The sequence below is a fragment of the Mustela lutreola genome, chromosome 8, assembly GCF_030435805.1.
Source record: "Mustela lutreola isolate mMusLut2 chromosome 8, mMusLut2.pri, whole genome shotgun sequence".
In the NCBI taxonomy this organism is placed as follows: Eukaryota; Metazoa; Chordata; class Mammalia; order Carnivora; family Mustelidae; genus Mustela; species Mustela lutreola.
This window is the reverse complement of record NC_081297.1, coordinates 129,377,490-129,402,501: the sequence shown is the minus strand read 5'-3', so window position 1 is coordinate 129,402,501 and position 25,012 is coordinate 129,377,490. Positions and strand designations below refer to the sequence as shown.

Sequence of the window (25,012 nt, the reverse complement as noted above, 5' to 3'; positions counted from 1 at the left end):
CGGCTCAGGAATATGCAGGGAATGTCGAAGTCATGATGCTGGTGGGTGGTGGATGTGGGAGACGAAGCTCCCTCTTTCCTGTGTTTTCTTGGCTGAATGTGGGCCATGAAAGGAACTAAACGGGAGAAGCAGAAATGACGAAATGCAGGCAGACATGTTCGGTGGACTGGTAGCCGCAGATAGTACTCTCCATCGGGAGGTACCGACAAGCCAAAGCATAGAGGGAAAAGACCAGTAGAGTCAACCACACTGTCCTGACCAATGAGACCTATGCCAGCTTCTGACTTGGCCTCTGCTATGAGTTTCTTTCTTGGTTTTCTCATCTGTTTAATGAAATTAAAATTCCTCAGCGCCCCCTCCCTTTTTTATTTTCCAGGTTTAGTGAGATGAAATTAGCAGAGGACTTTGTTTTAGTTATACAACATAATGATTTATGTGTATATTGTGAAGTGATCACTGCAGTAGCTTTAATATCCATCAACCTCACAGTTGAACAGTTTTTTCCCTTGTGATGGGAACTTTAAGATCTACTCTCTTAACAACTTTCAGATACAGTGTAGCATTGTGAACTGTAGTCACCGCGCTACACGTGACATCCCCAGCACTTATAACTGCAAGTTTGTACCTTTTGACTCCCTTTACCTGTAGCACCCGGGTGCAAACTGTGGGAATATATAGGTAGGGTCGCTTGAAGTCCCTGACGAGGAGGATTTCGGACTTTCGCTGCGGAGGCTGTCCGACAGAGTGGGAACTTGGTGCACGAAACAGCTGCTGTTGACGCCCCTGGCCTCTGACAACGAAACGAATATAGTACGTGCAGCTGGGTGGTTAGCTTTCCTTCTTTTTCTCATTTTCTCCACCTGAAAGTGGCCCTGGACCTCTTTGACTCTGAGACGGTGAAAGTGCATGAAAATAGAGAAAAGTGCTAAAGAACAGAGAGCCCTGAGGATGGGGCCGATGCTTCCCCTGGCTTGTCCACCGTGGAGAGTAGCACCGACAGCAAAACTCAGGCTGCTCCCTGGCCAGGGAAACCCCTCCGCAAGACCGTGTCAGGAAGGATTCTGCTCCCGAGAACAGCGAGAGGCTCTCACTGAACAAAAAGAAGGCACCATCAGCAGCCCAGTGGTTCCTACACATCACCTCCTCTTCCCTCACCCAGAAAGGGATAAATTAACACTGTCAGGGTGCATTTATCTCTATCTTTCAACTCCATTGGCATAAATCATTGAGAATTAACCAAGTCACAAAGTCAAAGGTGGGTGGATATTCAAGGAATAATAATCACTTTTTTTCCCTCTCCTCCCTATTTTTTTGTGGGTGAGGGAGGGATGGATGTTATTCATGCCTTAAATCAATCCCATTTTTTGTGACGTTGGAGCAGAAGACGTTCTGGCATTTTCTACCGACCCCCCCCACCCCCCACCCAGTTTGTCTGGCAGCATTTACACATGTGTTTGCCTCCTCCCAAATGACTAAAAATCACATATCATGTTTAGAGGTGTGGCCTTTAGAGTCAGGTCAGCATCTCTTAACTTTATAGTTTGGCTAAGAACTAATCCTCAGTTTCATCTGTAAAAGAGAGATGGATAGCAGTACCCACCAGCCATGGCTACTCTAAGAATTAAATGAGATAGTCACTCCTGTCCTGCTGAGGACAGGACAGGAGAGGGGTAGTAGCGGTTGTGGTGGTGGTTATATTCTTTCTTGTCGTCAGAACGTGCATGAGGCTTTATGTCCCAGGTTTTCATATACAGCATGTGTTTGCTACAGCAGCATTCCACACTTTGAGGGAAAAAGTCAAAGTCCATTTAAATGCATTTATTGAGTGCCCACTGTGAGTCAGGCACAGGTCCCTGCTCTCCAGGAGCTTGTAGTTCAGTAGAGTAGGAAAGACATAACAAATGGTTGCAATAAAATCCCACCCATGCTATCCTGGAGCTGTGCCAGCCCCTAGGCAGGGCTGGGGCTCCCAGAGGAGGCGTGCTCGGGTTGGAAGCTGAACGCTTAGTTTGTGTGAACATGTGATAAGTTTGGAGGCATGACAACTCATTAATTCATTTTGCAGTGGTGAGCTCAGGGCATTAGACACACATCTGCAATAAGCAGGAAAAAGTCATTTATATTTACTGTGTTTATTAAGCCAAGGAAACAGATTTGTTTACTTGAGAAAGATTTTTGATGAGAAGGGTTAAAATAAAAAGGGTTTTTGAATTTGGTAAGTGCCCTTTTTCAAAGGCATCACAAGTTAGTGACAGGGTTACTGTAGTTCCACTAAGAGCTTTGACTTTTGAAGAGTGGGGAGAGGTGGAAACCGAGCAGATCTCTCTTTTGACACTCTTTCTCCAAACCCCTTCCAAGTAACAGGAAAAAGATCAACTGTGTTTCCCTTCTGCCCTGGCAAGCTAGTCCTCTGGCATGGCTGCCTACGGCCTGCTCTCCAGCCAGCCTGGGCTGTGGTTCCATGTGGACAGTTGACCACGGGGCATGGGTGCATGATCTCCATGGCGAAGCTGGAATGTTACAAGAAAGCAAGTCCTGACTGAGAGAGGAGGGCCTAACTTCCTTGTTAAGTCTTTGCTAAGCCAGTTCACACTCATGGGCTCAGGGTGAGACATGAAGTTAAACATTAGGAGGTAATGGTGGAATGCTCTACCACCTTTAAAAATCTGGTTTTTGAACAACATTTAGCAGCAGGAAAAAGCCATTCATGATTTAATGTTGCATGAAAAAGCAACTTACGAAACCACACATCAAGTATGATTCTAATTTTGTTTTTAATTCACATACATAAATATTCATATAGCATATCAAAGTATTTGTGTATATATACAAATGTAAAAAGAAAATAAACCAAAAGGCAGTAGTGGCTGTATTCCAGCAGTAGAAGTTTACAGGTGGTTTTCTATTTTCTTTATATATTTTCAAAATTATCTACATGTACCCCAGTTATACTTGGGGAAAATATTAATTTCATCATTCTTTTAGTGAGCTAAAAATCAGGCCTAAAGAGGCTGTCGGCACCCTGACCAGTCAACATGTCGGCCGTGGACCAGATGCCTAATATAAGACCTGTGATGGGGCACTATTTATTTCTACAAATATAATCTATATCAAGATTAATTTCTGGCTTGTACTTGAGAGAACTAACTATAGGGAGAGTTAAGGAGATGTCAATGAATTCTGTGAATATGCCCAGAATATTCTCAGAGTTATTTTTGCCTCAAGACGTGGGTGAAGCAACTTGTAGATGAAGCTTACCCAAGGCCTTAAAAAACAAGAAGTACAAGCAAAATACAGCCAAAAGAGAAATGTGGCTTCTTTCTGGAGACTCCACTGAGGACCCAGATTGAAAATCCTCTTCCTTTGTCTTCAGGACCCCATGGCATTGCCTATACTTGTTTGGCATCTGTGTACCCAGGTCCACCTGTGGGAGAGAAGAGCTGCCAAGAATTGTCTCTGGCCATCCATATTCACCCTGGCAGCTCTTAAGTGCAAGTCTTCTGATCTCTTTTTTCAGTTCTTCCAACAAACATTTTTGGAACACCTAATGTACCCTAAGTCATAAAACACAAAGTCAGATGAGACTAGAGGCCTCCAGGAGCTCCATCAACTGAGAGGGTTGGACCTATAAAGAGAAAATACTGGTAAATGCCATGCAGTAAGTAGAGCCGTGTCAAGGTGCTACAGGACTGCCTGAGGTGGGGCACCTGGCTTAACCTGGGGTCAGGAATGGGGACTAGGAGAGGACTCCTAGAAGATACAATGTCCCGGGTGAATCTTTAAGGATGAGCACTAACTCACCAGCCAGAGATGAGACATAAGAAAAGGTGTTTTCCAAAAGCAAAAGCCATTTTATAATAGACAAAATACTTGGCCATCTGGAATTGTTTCTGGGGTGATTGTTGCCATGAGGACATCCTCTCTGATGAAGGCCAGCCCCTTGGTCACTGCATTTCTAAGCATTGGCTGGTAGGTTGTCCAGCCCTGCAGTCTGGCCTTTGCATAAGATGCTGTGATTTAACATGGTGTCAACTATACGTGCATCTCTATACGTGAATCCGGAGTTGGCTAGGTAAGAGACATGAGCTTCTAACCATACAATCCTAGATCTCCCAGGGTAGAAAGGGACCTTGAGGTCACCTGGACCAGCCCCCATTCCCAGTGCCATCTCAGTGGCAGTGATGGGTTCCCTAGCTAGGTAGCCCATGGCAGATCTAGCCCATGTAGGTGATCTAGACATAGTCTTGATTCACCAACCCTGAGGCTCCTCGTAATGCCCTTGGCTTTTTTGCCCCTTTTGGGGCTTCCATGCACAGACACAGCCCATTCCTTGAATGTCTGTGTTTGCATCCTCTTCCGGTGTAGGAGCTTCTGCTGACTCCCAGAGACCAAAGAATAGCCGGGGGGGGTGGGGGGGCTGTAGTTTTCTGGCGCTGTAGAACAAACATGTTCCTTCAACTGCAGATACTGAAATGTAGTGGTGGTTTTTTAATGCTAAGGGAAAGTGCCAGTGGATAGGTCAGAATGGTCTACTTGTAAACAGCAGTCTCCCAGCCTGCGCTGTCAGGGCCCTCTCTCCCCATGGTGTCCCATGCCCTCTCAGCTTGCTCACTCACTGTCACTCTCAGCAGGTGACGAGGCCACATACGAGGTAGCTTGTCAGCCATTTTGGCAGTAACGGGTTAAACAAAGTGAGCTCTCAAACAAATGCTTATGGGAAGAAATGGATACCACTTATACCATACTTCTTTCCATAAAGGGTTTAAGGCAACCTCCAAAAATAGGTATGACAGACCTGAAAATATAGGTACCCACAGATCTGAACTAGGAGAAAGACCTTGAAAGGAAGATCAACACCAAGGGAAAAGTTTTAGCGTCGGTGTGCAGACCACAGAGTTGTAGGAAGTTATTAGAGCTGAGCCACAGATTTGGCTCTGAGCTTCCTGGAGGTCAAGGAAAGAAGAGTGGAACTTCTTTGAAAGAAGAGTAGAACCCATCCTCTCAGAAAACAAAACTTTGGTGAGACTGAAGTCTGAAAGAATTCTCTGTCCTGGGTCCCTGTGACAGAATATTGTGCGACATTTTCTTACTAACAGGCAGTGAATCTCGGAAACACAAGTGCCTTCGAAGCGCCCTCAGTGAAAGAGGAACACTGGCAGACTCATGAAAGCAATAAGGTGGGAAGCCCAATGGCACAAAATAGTGGCTCATCTGAGGTCAGATCTGGGTTTGAGTCCTGGCCCTGCCCCCTACTAGCAGTTTGAAGTTGGCCAAGTTAATCAATCTCACTAATCCTGAGCTTTTCACACATAAAGTTGGGGCTGATAATTCTCCCTTTATGAGGTAGCTGTGCGGGTTAGACTGTCTACATCAGGCACTTAGCAGGTCCCTGGGATGTAGTAAGCAGTGTCACGTGGTGCTTGCTGCAGGCGCTGCTTGATCATCCCCGGGAGATGAGCCAGAGTACGGTTCGGGTTCACAGGTGGTGCAGCTCGGTGCAGGGAGCAAACCCAGTACCGCGTCAAGACTGGACTGAGGAAATGTCTGTAAGATACAGTCCAATGTACGACAGTTTTCAGCTGAGCTTGATACAAACTGGAGAGCAGAAGGTTCTACTCTTTGTACTGAGGGTAGAGGTATTGGGGCTCCAGGTTCAAGAAAGAGTTAAGAACTGAAGGAGTTGAATTCTGATATGCAGCTGAGATGTTAGAATTGACATCCAGAGTGAAAACTGAAGAGCTTAAATGAGATTCTTGGCCACATGGATGGCCAGCCTCTCTGGTACATGGAGGCAAGCCAGAGTAACACCTGCAAATAGGGCCTGGGTTTTGCTTGGAATGGTTTCCAGCCCTCTCTGCCAAAGAATGAAAAGGCACCTAGAACCCCAAGGTGATAAGTAAAGAATAGGTAAGCTGTTTTTGAACTAGAATATTTTCTCTTGTTTTTTAATTATCAAAATGGCAAAGCTTATTCTTTTTATGGCTGTAAAATTATTCATCTTCATTTGAATAAAGTTCAAAATATAGAAATATACAGAGAAAAATTATCTATAATGTCAACACTCAGTGATAACCATTAGTAACATTTTAATATATATCCCTATTTTCTATGCACACTATGTTTGTATATATCCATATATTTTTACTTAGTCTTTTAACCAGTTTTTTAAAAATGATTCAATTTTTGTTTTAATTGGCTGCTTAGTGTTCCACTGTGTGCATCTATGTAGTATACTTAAATAGTGTTCTATTTATGAAAATTTTAAACATTATAATGAATATTCTTGCAGATAAGCCACTGAAACCTTCAGCCTAAAAAATGTTCAAGCCCCTACTTTATCAAAAATCCCTGGGTTTTTTTTTTTTTCCTTCTAAAAATGAAAGAATGCTTTTGTTTCCTGTCCCATCCTGGGCCACCTCCACAGTTGCCCCTCTAGGCCCAGCAGTGGCCTGGTTCTTGAGGATGCAAATAAAGCTGATTGCTAGGACAGAACCAAAAGGTACCCCCAAAACAGGGCACCCCAAACAGCATCCCAGACTGGATGGACACAGGAGGACACAGTGAATTCCCAGGAGCAAGCAAGGTCAAGAACCGGGCTCTCCCCAAATTTGTTTGGAGGTTTCCAACAAGGAAGGAAGGAGGAAACTCGTCACAGGAGGAATGAGATGTAGGCTGGGGCTACCGTTACTGGGATAGTCATTTCAGATTCCATCTGTCAGTGTTCTGTAGCTGTGGTAAGAGTTTATTTACAGTACAATGTGCTTAAACATTTCTAAGTTTTATAAGCTGGTTCTTCCTTTATAAGCTATTTGACATACTCGTTTCTTCCTTTATTATAACGATCACTATCAGGTTATGGAAATGCTAAGTATTAATTTTATTTATAATTTAATTAATAAAACACAAAAGTATAAAGCGGGGGAAAAAAAACCCACAAGAATCCTAGAGATACTCAGTTAATATAAAACCTGAGTGACCAGAATTTTTCCTAGAAGACAGATTTGTCCACATCTGTGCTGGTTTTTCTAACACCAAACTGAAGAATGTGCTGTGCACAGCCTCAGTGACTAGGATGCAGGAGGACAATGAGGGACATTTCTTTGTCTCTCCATGAGCCTCCCCTCCCCCACATCACTCAGTGAGCCCTTCCTGGACACTTGCCATAGGCCAGGAATGGGCCAGGTATTAGGAACTCAGCCCCAACACATGGAAGTAGCCCAGTAAGTATCCAGGGTAGTCAGCTGCAGTCTTGACTGCCTTGAGCTCACAGGAGATGCAAGCTTGCCTGAACATCTCCAGTTTGCATAAGAAAAACAGGTTTGTATCCCTCGATTACTATTGAGATCTCTCCTTAGAATATGATGGCTCTGCAAATTCCTCTAACATAGCAGTTCTTAATTCACAGAATAGAATCCCTAGGGGAGAAAGGAAGGCTGTAGAGATTGTGACGTTCCCCCTGGGGCGGTTGCCCCCTTTGACTTGGGATTCCCTGCCTTCATCCTAAAGAGCCTCTGCTCCAGAGGGAGTGTTGCCTGCTATCCCTCATCATGGAAGGGGCACATCCCCTGGCTGAGAATCCTTGTGATGATGGATCACTTTGAATCATGAAGGACACCCTTTGCCTGGAGGCTGAGACCCAAGCAAATTGTATACCCTTAGGTACCCTCACCCCAGCCAAGATGCACTGACCCCCCCCTTCTCCGCCCAGTAGCTTCTGTATTTAATGTTTTTAAGCTTGTTTGTGTGTGTGTGTGTGTGTGTGTGTGTGTGTGTGTGTGTGTGTGTGTGTTTTAACGGTTTTCAGAAGTCATTTACCTTAAGTATAGTTCTAAGTGATAGTGGTCAAGAGCAAGCCTACCAACACCTGGATTCAAATCCCAGCTCTGCTGTGCCGGCTTCGTGACCACGTTGACCATTCTGGGCAGAATTCTCTCACCCGTGAAGTGGGATAATAGCCTCACAGTTATTAATAACCCCTACAGGGTGGTGGTGGTGGTTAGGATTCAACAAGAGAGCCCATGTGAAGCATGTCCTGTGGTACATGCATGACACTCAGACAATAATGTCGGCTGAAATTGCCGTTGGTTCAGTGTAATCATGAGTGATTCTCGAAACAATCCTGTGACTTCACTACCGCATGTTATGATCCCCGTTCTTAAATTAAGAAAAAACAAGGCTCAGAGCATGCTGTTCGCAGTCCTCCCCCACGCCTGCAGCAAACACGCACACACACACACAAGCTCCCTGCTTTAGCCAGTGGTGTCTGTAAGGCAGAACATGCTCAAGGTCAATTCTAGAAATGTGATTCTAGAAAGAGACTCATGCTGGAAAAGCCAAGGCAGGTGTTTTCCAACAAGCCAGGAGGGGCAGAAAGAGCCCCCGTCACAGACAGGACAGGTTGTATCACTAGGAAGATGTCAGGTGGTGAATGTCCAGCTAAAGGAGTTTGAATTTGTGCTCAGGGGAGGTAGTGACTAGAGATGAGAACATGGTTGTGCCAACTCAGGAGGACAGTCCAGCTCTGTGGTTCGGGCTAACGTCTGAAGGAACCCCTTAGCGCTTACTGTGATGCTGTGAGCCGGACGGGTCACAGGAATCAGTGAGCTTCCCCACAGCCAGGGCTGAGGGCCGGGTGGTCCAGGAGTGACTCCCCACGACTACGTACTGTCCGTCCCAGCTCAGAGACCGGCAGTTCTTCTTCAGGCCACCTGAATGAGAAGCCAGCCGGCCACCTTTAGCGTCGCATGGTGTTCCAGTTATCTGATGCTGTCTACCCAACCATCCAAATACACAGTGCCATAGAAGAACATCCATTTCATTCCGTTTATGATTCTATGAGTGAGGGGTTTGGGCAGAATACAGCTGTTCTACTCTTTTCTGCTCAGCAGTACCTGGGCCTCCACTGGGGTGGCTCAGATGACTGCTGATGGAACCCCTCTATTAGGGCCATCTATCTGGGGTCTTGGGTCCTCCCTGTATGGCATCTCCTAGAGACTGAAAGTCCGGGATGACTCCTTTGCTGTGTATCTGGAGACCAGGCTGGGATGACTGCAACTACTGTTTCTTTCCAGGCAGCCTCTGCCTCTGGCTAGCTTGCACATTTGCATAGCATGGTGGCCTCGGGGTGGCCAAATATTTGCACGTAGCTGGCTTCCATCAAACTAAGTGTTTCAAGAGACCTGGATGGAAGCTACAAGTCTTCTCATAACTGGATTTCAGAAGTCCCAGTGTGTCACTTCTGCCACATTCTGCTAACTGGGAAAGTCAGTAAAGCCGATCCAGATTCGAGGAGGTGGAGAAACAGACTCACCCCCTTAGTAGAAGGTCATGACATGTACACAGGGCAGTGGAATGGGTGGCAGCCATCTTTGGAGATAAGCTCCCACATGTGGGTAGGGTTAAGAACATGGGCTTTGAGTCACTAATACTGGTTCACATCATAGCTCTGTAACTTTCTAGCTCTGTATGTCAGGCAAGTTACTTAACCTCTCGGAGCCTGAATTTCCTCATCTATAAAATAAGGATAAAGATATTTTGCAGATAACTGTGGTAGTACTTAAATGAGATAAACCTAGTGCTTGGCACACTCAATTCCTAACACCTGTGAAGTCCTTACTTGATGGTAGCTGTGCTACCTAGAGTAACTATAGTATAACTATACTATATATATATATATATATATGCACGCACACACAATTATACTATATATAGTGTAACTACTGTATAACTATAGTAGCTCTCTTTCTCTAGTTCATCCTTTGGCTATTCATTCACTCATTTAGCATGCATTTACTGAGCGTGTGTGTCAGGCACAGTCTCGGGCACTTGGCCTCCCCTCAGTTGCAAAGATAGACATTGAAAGCAGAGAGTAATTGGGCCTTCAGGTTTTTGAGCAGGTTTTTAGCTTGTCACCTAATCCTCTCTTACACTGCAGTATTAACGTTTGGTCTTGTCCTCATAGAGACTCCTACCCTCGCAGTGACTGTCCTCCCATTTAAATAGGGGGATTGTCACTAGAGAGAGGCAAGAAAAATGAATCTTCCTCCCCGTCTGAACATGTGTCTGCAGGTCCCATCTGATGAGTGTTCCCCTCAGGGGCCCTGGTATGTCAGTAACGCAGCACTCCGCATTCAGAAGCCCCATCAGAATCAGCTGCTCCTCGTGCCCAGGGCCCTCCCTGGCTTCCAGAGTCAATACCTCAAACATTGAGGCGACAGAAGAGATAGGAAAGGTAACAGTGTCCAACTCTTTACTATATATAATTATAAGAAAAAAAAAAAAAAACTCTATAATGCATTCTAAAATAAAGCGGAAAGTAAGACATCACAAAGAACACAAGCCAAACCAGGAGAGGCCATTTGGCACAGTCTGGTCTCAACGTCTTATTCGAGCAGTTTCCTAACACCAAGAACTAATTAGAAATGAAAAGGCAGGACTTCTAACCCTGTACTTTCAAAACCTTTCAGCTTCCCATAATAATCATGTGAAAAATCTCACTTGCTCAAATGAGCATCTCCGACTTTCTGAAGACAGTGGAACTTTAAGTCAATCTCACTTTCAGGAATTTGTTTTTAGGTTAATGAGGAAGGAATTCACACTCATTAAGCTCCACTGCTCCAGTATCTAGAAGCTGAACATTGTAGAATCGCTGAATCTGCCATCTTTCCCTTAGTCCATGTGCCCACCCAGAGCATGACTATCTGCTACATAGCCCTGACAGATGGACATCAACCATCTCCACTGTCCTGCTGAACAAGACCAAGAGCCCATGACCTCCCGTGGAGACTACAGAAGTCAAAAGCCCCATTCTGCCTCTCAGAAGGGTTCCCTTCTGTGCTCTAGGAAGCAAAGCTGATGATGACGTGAGTGCCAAGTGTAGGCAGTCAGAGGGTTCAGCCCTCTTTGTGCAGTGATGGCCAGAGCTGTCTGCCAGCCCTCCTCCACTATCATTTGTCGGTGCCCTGCTAATTTACCAGTCTGACTCATCCTTGGAGGCAAACATGGGATCAGTGTTCATTGCAGGAAGTGCTCAGTTGGCTGTTCAAGGTTCAGTGTCTCCAACAAGCACACGCCTGTCTTGGGGGGCCGTCATTTCTTAACATGTCACTCAAAGGAATGATACCTCCTCTGTCAAAACAGGTTTCAAGCTCAGAAGCATTTTCCCTTCTTGGGTCTAAGACCACAGCAGTCTGGCATTGACCTGAAATCTGATTGATCCAGAAACCCACAGGCCTCTTCCACATGGCCTCCAAAGGCCTTCTTGAATCTTCCTCACTGTCTTCATCAAGTGGGAACAGTTCTCCCCAGAATCATGGGAATTAAGCTGTTCTGTGTGCTGGATTGGGGAGGAGGGGCCAGAGTGAGGGGGCATAGTCACAAAAGCAGCATAAGCAGAATGCCATTTCTGTTTTGAAAAACCATGAATAGACATTCTAGGACACTGATCAGAATGAAAACTTGAGACAGACCACGCCTGCTCTCTGCTGGTGCAGTGATTTTAAGAAAGCTCTCTATGACTGCCCGGCATCTACCTCTTTGGAGCACTGTGGTCTCAGGGGGATTGTCAGGCCCCTGTCTCTCTGAGGTCAGACAACGCCATGTTTTCTCAGTGAGAGAAGACCAGAGTGCTGGGAAGAGAAGGCAGAAATCAAAGATCTACATCTGGAGAAAAGAAAATAAAGCTAGAAGTCGTCTTGAAGGGAGTGCTTGAAGGTTCAAGGAAAAAAACCCTTTTCCCAGTCACTGCTTGGCATGGCATTTGGGCCTGACAGACTCTCCTGTCTCTTGCTGATTTGATGATAAAATATGGAGTGGACCCACAGGGAGAGCAAGCGCCTCAAGAAATAGATGGATAATTGGCTCTGTTTGCATGCTGGCTGCTGTAACTGTGAGACACCACACCAGCATGACTAATGCCTCTCCCCTCCGCCTAAATTAGATTTTGATTGTGCTTTAGAGATGTTCACTGAATCACGGATGTTTAAGGTAAAAAGACCCCAACTTCTCAGGAACACCTCCCGTGGAGTGTGTGGGCTCATCCCCACAAGCACTGCTGAGGCGCTCCCTGAACTCAGATGAAGGACCATAGTAACCCCTTATCTTCCAAGGCCTGGGAGCAGACCAGCTGCCCATGAGGGAGGCTCTGAAGGTAACAGGCTGTTGGGGCCAGTGGGTGTGGGCCTTCTCTCTGGAGGGTGAAGCTGGGGGTCGGCTCCTTAGCGTGGCTGTAAGCCAGTGCTTCATATTGCTGACTAATGCCTCATGTAGACTCTAAATTGGACCTGGGCTTTCCTGTTCTTCAAAGATTTCCACTGAGTCACTGCCACACCAGGTGAAACTAGTTCAAGGTCTTTGCTAGTTCATCTCCCACAGTGTTCCTCGGGCTATTCAACTTGGCCAACCTGCAGTATACCATACAGAGTACATGCTTTTCTCTTTTCTCTTGCAGAATCTAGCCTACGAAATCATCCTAACACTGGGACAGGCATTTGAAGTTGCTTACCAACTCGCACTACAAGCAAGAAAAGGGGGGCATTCCTCTACACTTCCAGAAAGCTTTGAAAACAAACCCTCCAAGCCCATCCCCAAGCCTCGTGTCAGCATTCGCAAGTCGGTGGTAAGTAGAGACGATACAGACATTCTGAAAATCTTGAGCTGGAGGGAGAGGAAGCTGTTCAGCAGGTCCCGAGTGATGTGGGGGCATGCTTTTCTCTGTCTCCTTTGGCCTCCTTCTCCTGGCATGCATCCTTCATCCTCCCAGCCTGGTTCCTGCAAAGTCTCGGGGGACCATCTGTCTGAACCTAGAGGCTCCCAAGAAAATTCTTTCTCTGTCACCTGTGGCAGCTCTGTGACAGGGAGACTGGTGTGCTGCTGCTTCCTTGATGAATCTTTCCTGAAGCTTCAGGCAAGCTTGAGAACGATGTTCTCCGACGCTTCACTGCCATCCCACCAGGGGCCAAAACCTCTTGCGAGCCACAGGCCCTTGGAGAGGTGGGCAGAGGCTCACAGCAAGATGTCCCGGGCACTCTGCTAGAGGAAGCTAGCTAGAGGCACAGGCTGGGCACACATCTTGGGTCAGAGCAGAGCGGCCCTCTCCCCCTTTGCTGGAGGCTTAGACGCCAGCATTCGGCAGGCTCTCTCCCCGCAGCTGAGGCCTCCTGCCGAGCAGTGACTCTTCAGACGGCGCAGCCCCTCCTTCCTCCTCGTCATCTGCCTTCCTCCAGGAATTTCCTCCCCTTCCCTCCCACAAGCTCTGTAGACATCCTGTCCTAATAGACTTTCATGACTTCAAAGCGGCCTCCTCTGGTAGTAGCAGTACCCAGACGCTGGAACGTTCCCAGCCAGCCTCCCATCTGGCTTCTGCTCTGGTTGCCGTATGCCATCCTAGGAACTCTGGGGCTTGGGACAGACAGGCACCCCCAGATGCCTTGCTGTCATGCCCACATATCCTTCTATCTTTAGCTCTCTCCTCCCCACCCTCCCCAGCTTGTGGGGTCATGGGGGAAGTGTAGGAATTCTGTTTGTCAGAAAGCACGTCCCTTTGTGACCATGCGGCTTGTTTACAGTCTTCTTTTGGGCCTCTACTCCTGCCACCATTCTTGAAAACTTCAGTCCTTGGGGATGATCCCTCCGGCATCCGGCCTCTGCTCCTTGACTACTCACTTCCACCCCACTTCGACCATTCACTCCCACGCTCACCCATCATCTTGAGCATCACCAGTAACTGCATGTCCTCTGAAAATCTTCCCTTCAAACACCGTGGTCCCTTCACCTCTGCACCTACCCAACTCCACTGGTACCCAGTCCTGATGCACTCCCACAAATCTAACTTGTTATTTTCAATTGCTCCTTTAATATGTAACAGACATCTAAAACACAGCATGTCCCTAACAGCATTCTTTTCATTTTCATTCCAGTATAGTTAATATACAGTGTTACATGAGTTTCAGGTGCATAATAGAATGATTCAGCATTTCTATACACTACTCAGTGCTCATCTAGACAAGTAATCTTAATCCCCTTCACCTATTTCCCCCATCCCCCGCCTTCCGCTAACCATCAGTTCTCTATAGTTAAAGAGTCTGGGGTTTTTTCCTTTGTTCATTTCTTAAATTTCACATGAGTGAAATGTATGGTATTTGTCTTTCTCTGACTTATTTCACTTAGCTTTATGCTCTGTAGATCTATCTACGTTGTTCTAAGTGACAAGATTTTATTTGTTATGGCTGAGTAATATTCCATTATGTGTTTGCACGCATGCATGTGTGCACACACATATATGTATATATTACACACACACACACATTTTTCTTTATCCATTCATCCATCGGGGGACCCTTGGATTCCTTCCATAATTTGGCTCTTGTAAATAATACTGCAATAAACAGGGGTTCATATATTTTTCCAAGTTAATGTTTTCAGATTCTTTGAGTAAATACCCAGTAGTGTGATTTTGGGGTCGTGTTGTTAGTTCTATTTTTAATTTTTTAACGTTTTCCACAGTGGCTATACCAGGTTGCTGTCCCACCTACGGTGCAGGAGTGTTCCTTTTTCCTCCACATCCTCACCAACACTTGTTTCTTAGGATTTTGATTTTAGCCATTCTGACAGGTTTGAGGTGATATCTCACTGCGATTTCGATTTGCATTTCCCTAATGATGAGTGATGTTGAACATCTTTCCATGTGTCTGTTGGCCATTTGTGTATCTCATTTGGAGAAATGTCTTTGATGTCTTATACCAACTTTTAACTGGATTATTGGGAGGTTTGGGTGTTGAGTTGTAAAAGTTTTTTTTTTTTTTTTTTTTTTTTAATTTCATTTATTTATTTGAGAGAGAGAGAGCATGAGCCGGGGGAGAGGCAGAGGGAGAAGACAACTCTCCACCTAGCAGGGAGCTCAATGCAGGGCTCGATCCCAGGACCCTGGGATCATGACCTGAGCCAAAGGCAGAGGCTTTCACCCACTGAGCCACCCAGGCGGCCCCTAAAAGTTCTTTACATATATTGGATACTAACTCTTTATGGGATATGTCATTTGCAGATATCTTTTGCCATTCAGTAGGCTGTCTTTTAGTTTTGTGGATTGTTTCCTTTGCTGTGCAGAAGGTTTTTTGTTGATGTAGGCCCAGTAGTTATTTCTGCTTTTGTTTCCTTTGCCTCAGGAGACATCTAGAAAAATGTTGCTGTGGCCGATGTCAGAGAAATTACTGCCTGTACTTTCTTCTAGGATTTTTATGGTTTTAGGTCTGATATTTAAGTCCTTAATCCATTTTGAGTTTATTTTGTATATAGTGTAAGGAAGTGGGTCACCTTTATTATTTTGCATGTAGTTGTCCAGTTTTCCCAGTAACATTTGTTGAAGAGACTCTTTCCCATTGCACATTCTTGCCTCCTGTACTGAAGATCAATAGATCATATCATAGGTTGATTTCTGGTCTCTCTCTTCTGTTCCATTGATCTATGTGACTGTTTTTGTGCCAGTACCATACTGTTTTGATTTCTACGGCTTTGTAGTGTAACTGAAATCTGGCATTGTGATTCCTCCAGTTTTGTTGTTCTGTTTCAAGATTGCTTTCACTATTCAGGGTCTTTTCTGGTTCTATACAAATTTTAAGATTGTCTTAGTTCTGTGGAAAATGTTGTTGGTATTTTGATAGGGATTGCATTAACTCTGTATATTGCTTTGGGTACTATGGACATTTTTACAATATTTTTTGTCCTAGTCCATGAGCATGAAATATCTTGCCATGTTTGTGTTATCTTCAATTTCTTTCATCAGTGTTTTATAGTTTTCAGGGTATAGATCTTTCACATACGTGGTTAAGTTCATTCCTAGGTATTTTATTATTTTTGGTGCAATTGTAAGTGGGATTGTTTCGTTAATTTCTCTTTTTGTTAACTCATTATTAGTGTATAGAAATGCAGTGTTTTTCTGTATATTGATTTTGTATCCTGCGACATTACTGAATTCATTTATCAGTTCTCGTAGTTTTTTGGTGGAGTCTTTAGGGCTCTCTATACATAGTATTATGTCATCTGCAAATTATGAAAGTTTTTCTTCTTCCTTACCAATTTGGATGCTTTTCATTTCTTTTTCTTGTCTGATTGCTCAGGCTAGGATTTCCAGTACTGTGTTGAATAAAAATGGTGAGAGTGGACATCCTTGTCCTGTTTCTGATCTCAGGGGAACAACTCTGTTTTTCACCACTGAGTATGAAGTTAGCTGTGGGTTTTTCATGTGTGGCCTTTATTATGTTGAGGTATGTTTCCTCTAAACCTTCATTATTGAGCATTTTATCATGAATGGATATTGCATTCTGTCAAATGCTTTTTCCTGCATCTTTTGAAATGATCATATGGTTTTTATCCTTTCTATTATTGATGTGATGTTTCATGTTGATTGACCTACAAATACAAACCACCTTTGCATTCTGGGAATAAATCCTATTTGATCGTGGTGAGTGATTTTTTTAATGTATTGTTGAATCTGGTTTGCCAGTATTTTGTTGTGGATTTTTGCATGAATGTTCATCAAGGATATTGGCATGTAGTTCTCTTTTTTGATGGTGTCTTTATCTGATTTTGATATCAGGGTAATGAGGGCTTCAGAGAATGAATTTGGAAGCTTTCCTTCTTCTTCTATTCATTGGAAGAGTTTGAGAAGAATAAGTATTAGCTCTTCTTTAAACATTCAATAGAATTTACCTATGAAGCTCTTTGGTCCTGGACTTTTGTTGGGAGTTTTTTTGATTACTGACTCAATTTTGTTGCTGGTAATTGGTCCGTTCAAATTTTCTATTTTGGGGGCACCTGGGTGGCTCAGTGGGTTAAAGCTTCTGCCTTCAGCTCAGGTCATGGTCCCAGGGTCCTGGGATCGAGCCCCACGTCGGGTTCTCTGCTCAGTAGGGAGCCTGCTTCCTCCTCTCTCTCTCTGCCTGCCTTTCTGCCTACTAGTGATCTCTGTCAAATAAATTTAAAAAAAAACTTTTCAAATTTTTTTTCTATTTCTTCCTGACTCAGTTTTGGGAGGTTATATGTTTCCAGGAATTTGCCTAATTTCTTCAAGGTTGTCCCACTTGTTGGCATATAATTTTTCATGATATTCTAATTTTTATTTCTGTGGTATCGGTTATTTTTCCTCTTTCATATTTGAGTTTGAGTCCACTATTTTTTATTTTTGATGTGTCTGGCTAGAGATTTTTCAATTGTGTTGATCTTTCCAAAGAACCATCTCCTGAGCTGTTGGTTTTCTGATTTTCTGCTCTAATCTTTATGTCTTTTTTTCTGCTCTAATCTTTATTATTTCCTTCTTTCTGCTGGTTTTAGGTTTTGGGTTTTTTTCCCCTAGCTCCTTTAGGTGTAAAGTTACATTGTTTGTGATTTGTCTTGCTTCTTGAGGCAGGCCTGTATAAACTTCCTCTTAGAATAGCTTTTTGTACATCCCAAAGATTTAGCATCATTGTGTTTTCATTTTCATTTGTCTCCATATATTTTTTTATTTCCTCTTTGATTTCTTGGTTGACCCATTCATTTTGTAGTAATGCTACTTAACCTCCATGTATATGTGTTCTTTCCAGACTTTTTTCTTGTGGTTGGTTTCTAGTTTCATAGTGTTGTGGTGAGATACATGGTATGACTTCAGTATTTTTTAATTTGTTGAGGCTTATTTTGTGGCCTAACAGCTATTTTGGAGAATGGTCCTGTGCACTTGAAAAGAATGTGTAGTTTGTTTTAGGATGGATATTCTGATTATATCTGTTAAATGCATCTGGTCCAGTGTGTCATTCAAAGCAACTGTTTGTTTATTGATTTTCTGGGTTTGGATGATCCATTGATGTAAGTGGGTATTAGAGTCCCCTATTACTATTGTATTACTACTATTGATTACTTCCTTTATATTTGCTGCGAGCTGCTTTATGTATGTGTTTGGGGGCTCCCATGTTGGCTGCATAAATATTTACAACTGTTCTATCTTCTTATTGGATTGTTCCCTTTAGGTAGTGTCCTTTGTCTCTCAGTACAGTCTTTTTTGAAGTCTATTTTGCCTCCTCTCCCCCATGTTTTAGGTGTATGGTGTCAGATTTTGCATCCTTTTATTTTGTGAATCTCTTGACTGATTTTTATAGATATACTTAATTGTACTGCTTTTGTGCATCTTGTTTTTCTTACTTCTGCTTATGGTCTTTCCTTTCCACTCAAAGAGTTCCCTTCAACATTTCTTATAGAGCTTGTTTAGTGGTCATGAATTAATTACATTTTTATCTGGGAGATTCTTAGGAGGAAAAATCTCTCCTATTCTAAATAATAGCCTTGCTGGTTGGAGGCTTTTTCCTTTCAGCACTTGGAATATATCATGTCATTTTCTTCTGGTATGCGAAGTTTCTGCTGAAAAATCAGCTGACAGCCTTATGCCATTGTATGTAGCGGTTATCTCCTGCCACTTTAAAAGTTCTCTTTTTCACTACTTTTTGCCATTTTAATTACAATGTGTTTCGGTGTGGACCTCCTTGGGTTCTTTTGTTGGGGGCTCTCTGTGCCTCCTGGATCTGGACTTCCGTTTCCTTCCTGAAATTAGGTAAGTTTTAAGCTATTATTTCTTCAAATAAGTTATCTGCCCCCTTTTCTCTCTCTTCTCCTTCTAGAAACCCTATAATGCAGTGTTATTATACTGAATGGTGTCACTGAGTTCCCTTAATCTATTCTCATTTTTTGTTAATCTTTTTTCTTTCTCCTGTTCAGCTTGATTGCTTTCCATTACTCTGTCCCCCCCCATTACTGATCCACTCTTCTACTTCCTTTAGTCTATTTATTCCCTCTAGTGTATTTTTAATTTGTTATTGGGTTCTTCATCTCTGATTGGTTCTTTTTTATGTTTTTCTATCTCTTTGTTGAGGGTCTCACTGAGGTCCTGTACTCTTTTCTCAAGCCCAGTAAGTACCTTTATGACCTTTAACTTATTTATCAGGCATATTATCTCCGTTACTTATCTCCAAGAGTTTAGCTGTCTTGCTGTGATTTTGTCCTGTTCTTTCATTTGGGACATATTCCTCCGTTTCCTCATTTTGTCTAACTCCCTGTGTCTGTTTCTATGTGTTAGGAAAGTTAGCTATGTCTCTTGCTCTTGAAAGTAGTGGCCTTATCAAGAAGAGGTCCTATAGTGCCCTGCAGTGCAATATCCCTTCTTTATCAGAACCTGGCACTTATGGGATATCCCGTGTGCATTGTGTGCACCTCACTGTTGTGGCTGTGCTGCTTTTGCCTTCAGTCCAGTTGTCTTCCATGGCTCTCTTTACCTGTTGTGGGCAGGGTTTGGTTCCCTGTGTTGTTAGTGGGCCAGTCTGGGGCAGCCTTGGGCTTGAGTTGGGTTAGACCAGGTATTTTCCAGAGCTGCAGGAGCACTGCACTGCAGGGCACTCTCCCTGTGTTGTTCCCTTTTTGTTGGTGAGTGAGGCCTGTAGTCAGACCAAATATCTGCCCCCAGCCCACTCCTGGGGCCACAATCAGATTGCTTGTGTGATTTTAGTCCCTATTCCCCAGGGCAGGAGTCCCTTTGAGGTGGTGCTGACCCCTGTCAGGGCTGGTTGTATACTGCCATGCTTGTGGTGTTGTTTTGGATGGATTCACCAAGGCCAGACTGGGGGGTAAGCATCCAGGGCATGCTGTTAGCAAGGTAGGTGGAGAGAGTTCTTGCTGCAGTGGTTCACACAGGTGTATCTAGGCTGGGGGTGGGAGAGGGAAATGGTGCCTGCCAGTTCTTTTGTTCTTAAAGAAGTCTCCCAAAGACCTCTGCCCCTCCAGCACATGCTCTGAGATTAGTAAACAAATCTCCCTCCCTCCTGTATACCCCAGGTGTTTTTCAAATTGCTGCTTCAATGCTGTATCTTGGTGGGGTTGTTATGCTGTCTCTTTCAGGGCAGGGACTCAGTTTCCTATCACTCTGGCTCACTAATTTTTAAAAGTTCCAGGTGTGTTAAACCCCACTGATTATATGAACTCATGATGTTAAGTCCCTCTGGTTTTCAAAGCTAAATATTATAGGAATTCATCTTCCCAGCACAGGTCCTCTGTGCCTGGGATGGGGTTTGCTCCTCTCCCCTCTGTACCCACAACATCCCTTCCTTAGGGTCCTGCAGGTTTTTGGCTCCCAACTGCATCTCTGCCCTTTCTACCCTCTCCAGTATGGCCTCTGTTCTACAGTTAGCTATGAAAAGTCTTTTCTGCCAATCTGTAGGTCATTTTCTGGGTTATTTACACTGATGTGGGTATTATCTAGGTGTATCCATGGGATGAGGTAAGCCTGGGATTCTCCTCCTCTGCCATCCTCCCTGGAAGTTCCCAGAAGAGAATTCTCAATTTTCCCCTCAAAGCTATTTATACTGTCTTCCCCAGTTCAATAAATGGCATAACCATTCACCATGTTGCTTAAGCCATAAATCCAGAGGTCATCCTTAATTCCTGTCTTCCTCTGACCACTGTCTACAACACCTGGGCAGATTCCATCTACTCAGCCCCTAAAACACGTCTCAAATCCACCCATTCTCCATTTTCTCAGTCACCCTTCTCATCTAGGCTACCACCACTACTCTCTCCAGAAATATTGCAGTACATGTCCTAACAGGCTTCCTTCTTCCTCATGCAACCAGAGTGATCCTAAAACACACATCAGATCATGGCACCTTTGCCCCATATACCTAAACCTAATTTCTCCCCATGCTTCTCTCTGATGCTCAGGCCTTTCTATTCCTAGAAGAGACCAAAACTCACTCCTAACTGAGGCCTTTGTGTCACCTGTTCCTTCCACCTATCATAGTATCCCCCATATTTCTGCAGAGCTGACCCCACTTGTTCAGATTTAAACTACATGAAGAGGCTTTTCCTGGACGATTCATTCTGAGGTAGATACCTAGTCACACTCAAGTGTATACTTGCTTTGAATTCTGTGTAGCACTTATTGATGGGGATTTATTATCTATCCCCCCCCCCAAAAAAAACACACCTAAGTTAAATGTCCAGGAGTTGTCCCAGTATTTTTGGAATATCTTAGACTATTATATTGTTTCTCATATGGACTGGAAAATCTGCTCCTGGCAGGTGCCTCCATCTGACTTTGGTCTCCAAAAACATCCAGATGATCACAACTGGGTTGGGTGCCAGGACGGCTTGTAAAATACGCATTGAAAAGCCTTCACTGACAAATTTGAAAATATATAGTGAATAATACTGATGTCCTTTAACTGCCTCAACATCCTATCTCTCTCAGCTGATATCCATGCTCCATTTCCCTCAGGTCCAGTTGTTTACTTTTGAGAAATATTCCATGATTCCTAAGAATATGTGAAGTCCTGCCCACAGCCTTGTGGAGATAAAATCAATTCATATTGGAAGGTAGCCAAAGGGCATGGATTCCCACAGCCTGTGAGCAGGCTCCAAAGTTCACAGTGCAAGAGTGCAAGAGAAATGAGAAATCCTAGAAATCTTTCTAGGCTTTCTTGCCCAAGCACTCCTGAGCAGGTGGCCAGGGCCAGGGCAGATGTGGAAACACCGAAAGATGAGACAGCAGTGTGGTGAAAACCTTCCTCCAAGACCCCTCCTGAGAGCTCACAGCTCAAGCATTACCCAGGAATGGCCTGTTTAACTTCATATGCAAAGGGGCTAAAAATGGTTTTAACAGTAATTTTTATAGCTCAAGTCTGGTCCAAGGCTCAGCTTGACCTGGCCCTGCTCACCCTCCCATCTCCACTCTGCAAACTAACTGCAAGTTCTCAACCAGCCACTTCTCTTTACCACAGAAGCTTTGCACGTGCTATTCCCCCTCTCCCTGCCCCCTCATCAAACTCTAGCTCGTCCAGCTGTTTAGACTTTTTTTTTAATATCAAGTATTTATGGTGTACCTACTATTATTATTTTTTTTTAAGATTTTATTTATTTATTTGACAGACAGAGATCACAAGTAGGCAGAGAGGCAGGCAGAGAGAGAGAGGAAAGCAAAGCTCCCTGCTGAGCAGAGAGCCCGATGTGGGGTTCGATCCCAGGACCCTGGGATCATGACCTGAGCTGAAGGCAGAGGCTTTAACCCACTGAGCCATCCAGGTGCCCCGGTGTACCTACTATTTTTTACTGGGTTGTCAGGAGCTTCTCTAAGTTTGGGGGAAACAGTGAAGAGAACAAAATCCTATACTGTGTGGAGAATGAAGGAATAAATATATATGTGGCATAAAGATTATAAAGGGTAGAGCAGAAGAGAAGAGCAGAAAAGTTAGGATGCTATTTTTGTATTGGGTGAGGAGGTGATGTTTGAGTTGTGACCTGAACGACATTAGGGTGTAAGGCATTCAGGTGTTTGGGGAAAGGCATTCCCACAGAGCAGATGATGTGAGCAGAGGCCCTGGTACGATCTTGGTATGCAGGGAGAAGCAAAGTCAGTGTGGCTAGACCTCACCTTGAGGAATTTGGGCTTATTCTGTAATGGCAACTACTGTAGGCTTGAGAGCTGGAGAGTGACATAACCTGGTTCACCTTCTCTAGGAAGTCCCCTGGCTCCCTAACCACAGAGCACCCTCCCTCCCTCCACCCCTTTTTCAGTATTGAAGTGCTTCTGTGTTTGCTCCCCATCTGTGTGCCTTCAAGAGCAAGGGCCAGGTCTCATTCACCACCTACCCTTTGAATGCCTTGCATACAGTCCTTATGCAATAAACATGTATGAAAAGAACAAACACGATTCTCACATACCTGTTGGTTTGTGACAGGACTGCAGGCCTAGTGTTGGTTTCCAAGTGTTAGGAAGCATGTTTGTACCCTGGTACAGGTACCGTATAACAGGCATCAGCCTTTCTGTTTTAAAGCAGATCGACCCATCTGAGCAAAAGACTCTGGCCAATCTGCCGTGGATTGTGGAGCCGGGACAAGAAGCCAAGAGAGGAATTAATACCAAGTATGAAACCACAATTTTCTGATACCCACCATCCTCCTGTCCTTGCGGTGCCTTGCACGCTGAGCAGTCCCGGAGCAGGCTTCCCTTCGCGCCTCAGTTTCCACCCAGCCCAGGAGGAAGACTGCTCTGTTTGTGTGGCCTTGTCACGGGCGAAAGGCCACTGGCCATTCCTGGGGACGTTCTTTCTGCACCAGTGACAGAAAGTGTGCAACCAAGACTTTCCAGCCGTAACCCCTGAGAGGCATGAGTTGAGATTTTTGGCTGACACTCCCGACTCCCCCCCCACCTGCCACTACCCAAGGTATTTCTAATGACTCTGCCCCCAACACTGCTTTGCTGAATTTGGGGATAATACCTTTAAAAAAAAAAAAAAAGGTACAGGGGATCTCTAATACTGCCTAAAAGTATAAAAATCTTGGATTTTTCAGTCAGCAGTTTTAACGGTAGAATCAGAACAGAACTACCCCCACCTGTAAAATCATATCACTGAGCATCATTTCATGCATAAGGACAAAAACCACTCCCATGATTGCCAGGAAATCCTGTTTCCCGATTTCTATATTTGTGGATTTTATATGTAATCAACCATGTCAGATAAAGAAAACATTTACATCCATGGATTGATTCAAAATTTAAGAATGATTCAAAACAGAGGAATTTATTATGCACAGAAAAACGTGTCTTGTATTCAATATTTTTATTAAAAGAATGTTTCATTAATGCACTGATAAGAAAACTAGGTTAGTTGTGAGGGATGTTTCTGGTTTCATTTCTAAATAACTAAATTTTTACTGCTACCACCAAGAGGACTGGCTTGGGCGTGGCAAAGTGCTGATGACACTCCCCAGAGCAGGAGATTAGGGCAAGCAGACTGGCATCCAACCGAAAGTGCTGATGCAGCCATAAGCTGCAAAGATTGTTTTTTTTTAACCTTCACAGTGTTTTAAAGAAAACGTTAAAAAAAAAAATCTAGGGCTCCTGCTGTCAAGATTTCTGTCATGGAAACCTTGTTTGAGAAAGGTGTTAACAAAATTCTATTGCAAAAATTTTTTTCTAGAAAAAAAAATACAAAAAAAAAAAAAAAAGAGGAGAGATTCCAAAGTAATAAAACTCTTTTCTTGAAACAAATAAATGTTTGCTTACTATTTGATTAAATAAAATTTACTTACATTTCTTTAAGGTATTTTAATTTTTTTAATGTCTCTGTGGAGTATTTGTATGATACCATAATGTATATTTATGTAGAATCAAATTATATAAACAGTACCAATATCATTATAGAAAAAAATAACATTTTAACGTATATTGTTCTAACTGATCATATTGTGAATCATTTTGAAGTTCATTATAGCGATATTGATAAATTGTGGGATGTCTTAATGTTTTTTTTTTTTATTAACCAGTATTATTTCAAACCTGAGGATTATCAGTTATTCATCAGTTGGTGAGTTTTAAAGAAAGATAATTAAATTTTATTTCAAACTGACAAATGTATATGGATTTAGTTCAGTGTTGAATAATTTTAATACAATATTAAATTACTTGACCTGAACAGTTCCTTGTATATATTTTGCCTATTCACTGTTGATATGTATGTAGTAAATGGAGAGTAAAATAACACTGAAATATGGTACCAAAAGGTAATTGTATAGGAGCAAAGTAAACAATAGCTTTGCTAAGACAGAAACATATGTGTAAATATGCTTGGGCTTCCAGTTATAAATTTTGTAATTTTTGTCATTATTTATATCCTATTAAAAAAAAGCACACAAAATAAAACGGAAATTGTACAGCCACCGGTGCTTGGCATCGTTCTGTGAGCACCTTCCCACTTCCATTTAGGAAAAAAAGCAAAGGCCCGGCCTCTTCCAACAGCTATAGCTAAAGGGCTTTTTTAATTGGCAAAATTGAGAAAATTTACTCATTTCTAAGTTCAACCAGTCTGAGTAAGATTCAGTGGCCTTTAAAGCTTAAATTTCAGCCAGAAAACACCCAATGTCTTTAAATATTACAGTAGGCTACAAGGAGAAATTACCAAAACAAATTTCTAAAAGGACAAGGACCACCCAAATAGATCATTTG

At 43.5% G+C, this 25,012-nt stretch overlaps 1 protein-coding gene across 18 annotated transcripts in view; it reads left to right on the top strand.

Annotated features, from left to right (window-relative positions):
* The window catches only part of ANKS1B (ankyrin repeat and sterile alpha motif domain containing 1B), a 1,139,726-nt gene extending 1,115,000 nt beyond the window's left edge, over positions 1-24,726 (top strand). For 12 of the 18 annotated variants that reach the window (XM_059186617.1, XM_059186610.1, XM_059186607.1 and 9 more), the window contains 2 exons: positions 12,449-12,616; positions 22,842-24,726. In XM_059186617.1, coding sequence (XP_059042600.1) covers positions 12,449-12,616; positions 22,842-22,952 — 279 coding nt within the window. In that variant the 3' untranslated portion in view covers positions 22,953-24,726. Of the gene's footprint in view, positions 1-12,448; positions 12,621-22,825 lie in introns of all 18 variants that reach the window. The other 6 variants (XM_059186623.1, XM_059186621.1, XM_059186606.1 and 3 more) reach the window with 3 other exon arrangements.
* Positions 24,727-25,012: the final 286 nt, after the last annotated feature.